This window comes from Littorina saxatilis, linkage group LG9 (assembly GCF_037325665.1).
Source record: "Littorina saxatilis isolate snail1 linkage group LG9, US_GU_Lsax_2.0, whole genome shotgun sequence".
Lineage (NCBI taxonomy): Eukaryota > Metazoa > Mollusca > Gastropoda > Littorinimorpha > Littorinidae > Littorina > Littorina saxatilis.
Genome location: NC_090253.1, coordinates 43065732 through 43073857, shown reverse-complemented (window position 1 = coordinate 43073857; position 8126 = coordinate 43065732). Strand labels below are relative to the sequence as shown.

Genomic DNA, 8126 nt, shown 5'->3' with positions numbered 1-8126 from the left:
ATGACCGTTGACATTGGTGTCAAGTAAATAAATTAATTCGGGGGAAAATCACAGTCAGAAAAGAAATCAAGCAAGCTGTTGATTTGTGGTAAGTGTCAACGTTGATGGACATTCATGTAACAGGCTGAACGGTTCTGTGATGGTTTACATGATTCTTTGTATGATGGTTTACACGATGGTTTACACGAGGAGGAAGATATCTGTATTATGTGTGTGTGTGTGTGTGTGTGTGTGTGTATGTGTGTGTGTGTGTGTGTGTGTTTATGTATGTATGCGTGTGTGTGTGAAAGAGACAGTAAGAGGGGGGGGGGGGGGGGGCATTTTTGGTGAACGTGTGCGCAGCTGCACGCTGCAGATAAGGCTAACAAACCCTTCTTCTTCCATCTAAAACAAATTCAGCATTCCATATAATAGGAAAACAATGCTAGCCGCTTTCAACACCAACTGAACACTACTGGTTCGAAGAGAAAAAAGAAAACACTGGAAGAGTGATATTTCCTGACGCAGTGTTATAAACGTACCTTAAAGAGACAGTTGGAGAAAACCATGTGCCTCCCAGCATTGCCAGACCTCAAGTACATTTCCAGGAGGCATGTTGAGATCAAAGAGGTTGTGGTGGTCACTGTTCTATTTCTTTTGAAGACTCCGAAAACCTCCTGCTAGCACCAAAATTCAGACTCAACACGAAAACAGCAACGAAAGAGTGCAACGAAATTCCCATCGAAAATGGAAGAAGAAGAAGCTCGCATGCAGGGTCACTGCCAAAGCAGTAGTTGTTTGCTGACAAAACAGTGTCAATCTAGATTTTTAACAAGTGACCTTAAAGGTATATTCCTTCTCGTGAAAACAGATCGGCTTACCGTCTCAAATCTGGTTAGGCTTCCACATCAGGGCCGGACCAAATGAGTTGTAAGGGGGGGGGGGGGGGGGGGGGGGGTTCCTCCTTTTTTTTTTGGGGGGGGGGGGGGGACCGCGAAGGGGGGGGGGGGAGGGGTACCTTTTTCTCATCGGATTTCACATTGAATAAAATTTGTTAGAGACACACACAAAATTTATTTTAAAAAAAACAACTAAAAAAAACAACACTCAAAGCAAGGTACATGCTTTTTCCAGGGGTGGGGTTCTGGAACCCCTGGAACCCCCCCCCCCCCCCCCTGGGTCCGGCCCTGCACATAGGATATGACCATCCCTCCACCTGGTCAAATTCCAACAAACAACAGCCTCGGTTTTCTCTGTGCACAGTGGCAGTTTTTTTAAAATGATTTTATTGATCAAAAACCGGCACGGTTGGCCTAGTGGTAAGGCGTCCGCCCCGTGATCGGGAGGTCGTGGCTTCGAACCCCGGCCGGGTCATACCTAAGACTTTAAAATTGGCAATCTAGTGGCTGCTCCGCCTGGCGTCTGGCATTATGGGGTTAGTGCTAGGACTGGTTGGTCCGGTGTCAGAATAATGTGCCTGGGTGAGACACGAAGCCTGTGCTGCGACTTCTGTCTTGTGTGTGGCGCACGTTATATGTCAAAGCAGCACCATGGCCCTTCGTGGTCGGCTGGGCGTTAAGCAAACAAGCAAACAAACAAACAATTTTTTTTTTATCAAAATGCCACTATAGAGTGGTTCATCAACAAGTTCCAATTCATCACAGCTAGCAGTCAGTCACAGTGTTAAATGTTGGTCCGTGACCAAGTGGAGGGATGTTCTTATCCAGATCTGACACGGTGAGCCAAAGAGTTGTAACGAGAAGAAGTGCGCCTTTAAAATATTGAAGCCAAAAGGGTTACCCGAAAATGCCACCAGAAAGTCCTATTGCAGTCAATGACGTCACTTGATCATAACATTTCACTTGCCCCCCTTGATTAGTACATGATTCAGAGGGGCAGAGAGTGAAGCCTATCCTTAACTTTCTTTATTGGGGACATTATTTAAATGCCAGTGTGGACTGGGTGGCCGAGTGGTAACGCACTTGCGCTCGGAATCGAGAGGTTGCGTGTTCGACCCTGGGTCGGGCCGCTATTTTCTCCCCCCTTTCCTAACCTAGATGGTGGGTTCAAGTGCTAGTCTTTCGGATGAGACGAAAAACCGAGGTCCCTTCGTGTACACTTTATTGGGGTGTGCACGTTAAAGATCCCACGATTGACAAAAGGGTCTTTCCTGGCAAAATTGTATAGGCATAGATAAAAATGTCCATCAAATACCCGTGTGACTTGGAATAAAGGCCGCGAAAGGTGAACATTCGCCTAACAGGCTTGAGGTTTGCTGGTCGATGATATATTGTGTAAAAAATTCCATCTCACACGGCATAAAGCGCTTTGAACTTCGGATAAGGCGCTATATAAATAAAGAGAATTATTATTATTATTATTTGGTGTTTAACGTCGTTTTCAACCACGAAGGTTATATCGCGACGGGGAAAGGGAAGGAGATGGGATAGAGCCACTTGTTAATTGTTTCTTGTTCACAAAAGCACTAATCAAGAAACTGCTCCAGGGGCTTGCAACGTAGTACAATGTATTACCTTACTGGGAGAATGCAAGTTTCCAGTACAAAGGACTTAACATTTCTTACATACTGCTTGACTAAAATCTTTACAAACATTGACTATATTCTATACAAGAAACACTTAAGGGTAAAAGGAGAAACAGAATCCGTTAGTCGCCTCTTACGACATGCTGGGGAGCATCGGGTAAATTCTTCCCCCTAACCCGCGGGGGGTCTATCCTTAACTGGGCGAAGTCGACTACGCGAAGTATATTTCTCGAAGCTAGCCGCACGAAGCTTTAGCACTAAGTTTTCTGTACAAAGACTTCGCAAAGTGTTCGAGAAGTCGAATTCAGGCTCAATCAAGGACCGCCCTTTAAGGTATCGTTTATACTATTTGTTTTGTTTCAGATTTTTTTAATTAAGTTCTGCTATGTCTATGTCTATGTCTATGTCTATGTCGAATTTTGTTTGGTTTGTTGAAGAATACTAATTTGACAGAATTTGGGTTGTTTGAAGGTAAAGCGTTTTTAGGTACGTGTTCTATTATATTAATCGGAATAATTGTGTATGTTACCTTTTCCTATATCATCTTAGCGCCAAGGTCTTGGTGACGTACACACGTCTTTGCAAGAAAGCACGTGAGTCATTGAGAGCGCACAAGGAGTGCTTGATTTCTTGGCGTAATGATCCTTGACTCTGGAAATACATATTTTGTAAAAATTAAAAATAATAATAAAAAACTTCACTAAAAGCAAAAAGAAGAACAATATCACAAGGGGGGAAAGTTCATATTGGGTCCATCACTAGGTGGCAGCCGGAGAGGGGGCAGGTTGAAACTGCCAACGTAGCGTGGCGACCGGGTCGTCTGCTGCTCCTCCTCCCCCTCCTCTTCACTCTGCTGCTGCTGGGGTTTCTTCTTCGGCCGTTTCTTCCTCGCTGGCTTCTGCGCAGCTTCCCCATCACTCGACTTCCCGGACTCCAGCCGTGAAGTGTTGGAGCCCTGTGAAAGGGAGAATGCGTTCATCTGCTGCTGCATCTGCTCCATGGTCGCCTGCATTTTCTGCCTCTGCGTTTCCTGATGGTCGACCATCTTCTGGGTCTTGACGAGGCCTTGGTTGGTGGTCCTCAGGACGCCCTTGGTCTTCTTTAGCTCGTCCTCTGTGGTCTTGAGGCGATCCTTCTGCGACGTCAGCTCGGTCTTGGTGCTGGCCATGTCCTTCTGCATCTTGTCCAGGTCCCTCTGCAGGCGGTTGACGTCATGCTCCCGGTCCGACAGCTGCTTCTTCAGGTTCTTCACCAGGTCCTGCACGGGCACACAGCGAGTCACAGTGAAAACAGGGTCACGTTAACTGTAAATGAATGTTTTTTTAAAAGTTGTTTAAAAAAAATGTTTTCATGTTAACAGATAACCATCAGTGGTGCTATAGATTTAGATTTTTTAATAACTGAATGAAAGAGAGAGAGAGAGAGAGAGAGAGAGAGAGAGAGAGAGAGAGAGAGAGAGAGAGAGAGAGAGAGAGAGTGAGAGAGAGAGACAAGGAGACAGACGGAGACAGGGAGACAGACAGAAAGCCAGAGAGAGAGATCCCTCTCAGACAGAGCGATAGAGAGAGAGAGAGAGAGAGAGAGAGAGAGAGAGAGAGAGAGAGAGAGAGAGAGAGAGAGAGAATGACAATGACTATTCTTTATTTTACGAGAGTAACAGAATAAGCATTGGTATACTTTTTTGCATCTGGCCCTCGCCCTAAAGAGGGACTAAATCGCCCTAAAGAGGGACAGAGAGAGAGAGAGAGAGAGAGAGAGAGAGAGAGAGAGAGAGAGAGAGAGAGAGAGAGAGAGAGAGAGAGAGAGAGAGAGAGAGAGATCTAATCAAATCAAATCAAATCAAATTGTACGAGGGTTGTGGCGTAAGCAATAGAAAAGAGCTTCTTTTCAACCAGCCCTCGCCCAGAGAGGGACTACTCTAATCTTATATACATATTAATAAATTATCGAGAGAGAGAGAGAGAGAGAGAGAGACAGAGAGAGTGAGTGAGAGAGAGAGACAGGGAAACAGACGGAGACAGGGAGACAGACAGAAAGCCAGAGAGAGAGATCCCTCTCAGACAGAGCGATAGAGAGAGAGAGAGAGAGAGAGAGAGAGAGAGAGAGAGAGAGAGAGAGAGAGAGAGAGAGAGAGAGAGAGAGAGAGAGAGAGAGAGAGAGAGAGACTGATAGAATGTGTTTATTCCTACCAATACCAATACCATCAAAACTGTTTTTTTTTTTACCTCCAGCTCTCTCATCCTCTCCTTGTCTCCCTTTCTTTGGTTTGTAAGATTCTCCACTTTGCGTTGAGTTTCCTCCAGTTGTGATTCGCGCTCAGTCAGCAGATTGTCTCGGTCCTTCAGTTTGGCCATGGCGTCTTTCAGTTGTCGCTTGATGTCAGCCACTGCACTCTGGTAGTCTTCAAGCTCAGCCTGGAACAAACATTGCACACATTTTTACAACTGCCTGGAACAAACATTGCACACATTTTTACAACTGCCTGGAACAAACATTGCACACATTTTTACAACTGCCTGGAGCAAACATTGCACAGATTTTTACAACTGCCTGGAACAAACATTCCACACATTTTTACAACTGCCTGTAACAAACATTGCACACATTTTTACAACTGCCTGTAACAAACATTGCACACATTTTTACAACTGCCTGGAACAAACATTGCACACATTTTTACAACTGCCTGGAACAAACATTGCACTGATTTTTACAACTGCCTGTAACAAACATTGCACACATTTTTACAACTGCCTGGAACAAACATTGCACACATTTTTACAACTGCCTGGAGCAAACATTGCACACATTTTTACAACTGCCTGGAACAAACATTGCACACATTTTTACAACTGCCTGGAGCAAACATTGCACACATTTTTACAACTGCCTGGAACAAACATTGCACACATTTTTACAACTGCCTGGAGCAAACATTGCACTGATTTTTACAACTGCCTGGAACAAACATTGCACTGATTTTCACAACTGCCTGGAACAAACATTGCACTGATTTTTACAACTGCCTGGAACAAACATTCCACACATTTTTACAACTGCCTGTAACAAACATTGCACACATTTTTACAACTGCCTGGAACAAACATTGCACTGATTTTTACAACTGCCTGTAACAAACATTGCACACATTTTTACAACTGCCTGGAACAAACATTGCACACATTTTTACAACTGCCTGTAACAAACATTGCACACATTTTTACAACAGCCTGGAACAAACATTGCACACATTTTTACAACAGCCTGGAACAAACATTGCTCACATTTTTACAACAGCCTGGAACAAACATTGCACACATTTTTACAACTGCCTGGAACAAACATTGCACTGATTTTTACAACAGCCTGAAACAAACATTGCACACATTTTCACAACAGCCTGGAACAAACATTGCACACATTTTTACAACTGCCTGGAACAAACATTGCTCACATTTTTACAACTGCCTGTAACAAACATTGCACTGATTTTTACAACAGCCTGAAACAAACATTGCACACATTTTTACAACTGCCTGGAACAAACATTGCACACATTTTTACAACTGCCTGGAACAAACATTGCACACATTTTTACAACTGCCTGGAACAAACATTGCACACATTTTTACAACAGCCTGGAACAAACATTGCACACATTTTTACAACTGCCTGTAACAAACATTGCACACATTTTTACAACAGCCTGGAACAAACATTGCACACATTTTTACAACTGCTTGGAACAAACATTCCACACATTTTTACAACTGCTTAGAACAAACATTGCACACATTTTTACAACAGCCTGGAACAAACATTGCACACATTTTTACAACTGCCTGGAACAAACATTGCACACATTTTTACAACTGCCTGGAACAAACATTGCACTGATTTTCACAACTGCCTGGAACAAACATTGCACTGATTTTCACAACTGCCTGAAACAATAATATCATTGAGTTTGTGTGTGATTTTTGTTATGGTTGCCAAGCACATCTTTGAGGGGCGTTTAATTAATCAACATGCATCCGTCCGCACACAATGTATTTTCATTCATCCTTTAACATGTACCACTCAAGGAAAACTAGAATATTATGATACATGAAATAAATGAAAGACACCACCTTCGAATATATAAATACATGACCCAAACTTTATATATGTCGTGCCTAGATCCTGAAAGTGCCTTAGTTCTTGAATTAGGTAGTCTCTTGCCTAATTCGTGAAATAGGCAACGGCTGTGCCTAACCTGTGAAATCAATGTTGAATTTTGCCTAATTTGTGAAGTTTTATGATTTAGGCTGCCTATTGCATATATATCATTGATTCTTAATATACTGAACTCCAAAAGAAACGCAAGTTATGAGTTATTTAGGGTTTTGTTAAAATTCATGCACTAAAGGTGGGTTTCAGCGGAAAATTCTGCACGAGCATGAGTTAGCATAGTGTCCTGCACGTAGCCTGTGAAAATCACGTGTGCAGCGCCCAGGGTGCGCTCTCTGCAGCGTGCTGAAAATTGAGACTGTTTTTCGCTCGCGCAGCCCACACAACCTGCCAGACCGGATGTTTTTTCGTTAACAGTACTCAGATCACACAAGGAACAAAAACCTGTCTCCGTCCACTGTCTGAAATCAGCCATTTGTACAGTAGAAGCATGCCAAGACTGAGCGCCATTGACCGGGAGAGAGCAATCGGGCAATTGCAAGCTGGAAATCGCCCAGCTGCCATTGCAAATGTCATGGGCGTGGCAACCTCGACCATCTGTCGTCTGTGGACCCGATTCCAAGCCAGCGGCAGCACCTGGGATGGCGCTAGAAGCGGACGACCTCGTGTGACTACTGCTCGCCAGGACCGGGTCATCTACCGTCAGCACCTGCGCCAACCGTTCCTCCCGGCTACAGAAACCTCCAGGAACACCGTTGGAACCCATGGCGCTCCCATCTCGGGCACCACGACACGACGCCGGCTGTCGGCCAACCACCTGGACTGCAGGCGCCCTGCTCGCCGCACATTGCTTACTGTACAGCACAGGCAGAGCGACTGCAGTGGGGACATGAACACCTCAACTGGAACCAGCGGCAGTGGCGGGACATCCTTTTTTACGGACGAAAGCCGCTACTGCATCAGCCACGCGGACGGCCGCATCAGGGTGTGGCGAAGACGCAACCAGAGGTACGCCGCCAACAACATCCTGCAACACAACGCCTGGGGAGGCCCCAGCGTCATGATCTGGGGTGGGATAGGCCTCAACCATCTTGTGGGCCCCGTGGTCTTCCAAGGCATCGGCCCTGGGCGCGCAAACGGCGTGAATGCACAGCGGTACATCAACCAGATCCTGGGACCCACAGTCGTGCCGTACTTCCAACTCCATGGCAACCTTACCTTTCAGCAGGACAACGCTCGCCCCCACACCGCAAGGGCCACCACGGCCTTCCTGCAGCAGAACAACATCAGGGTGATGCCCTGGCCCTCCCTGAGCCCGGATATGAATCCCATTGAACACTTATGGGACATTTTGCAAAGGGAGCTGAATGCCTTCCAGCCGAGGCCAACAACCGCACCCCAGTTGGAGCAGGCCATCAGGCAAATCTGGACC

General features: G+C 45.4%; 1 protein-coding gene across 1 annotated transcript in view; it reads right to left on the bottom strand.

The window, feature by feature from the left end:
• Positions 1-1167: 1167 nt before the first annotated feature.
• Positions 1168-8126, bottom strand: part of LOC138976160 (golgin subfamily A member 6-like protein 24) — an 11920-nt gene continuing 4961 nt past the window's right edge. The window contains exons 3-4 of the mRNA XM_070349000.1: positions 4750-4938; positions 1168-3782 (exon numbers count right to left, since the gene is read on the bottom strand). Of these exons, the coding sequence (XP_070205101.1) occupies positions 3249-3782; positions 4750-4938 (723 nt within the window). The 3' untranslated portion in view covers positions 1168-3248. The remainder of the gene's footprint in view (positions 3783-4749; positions 4939-8126) is intronic.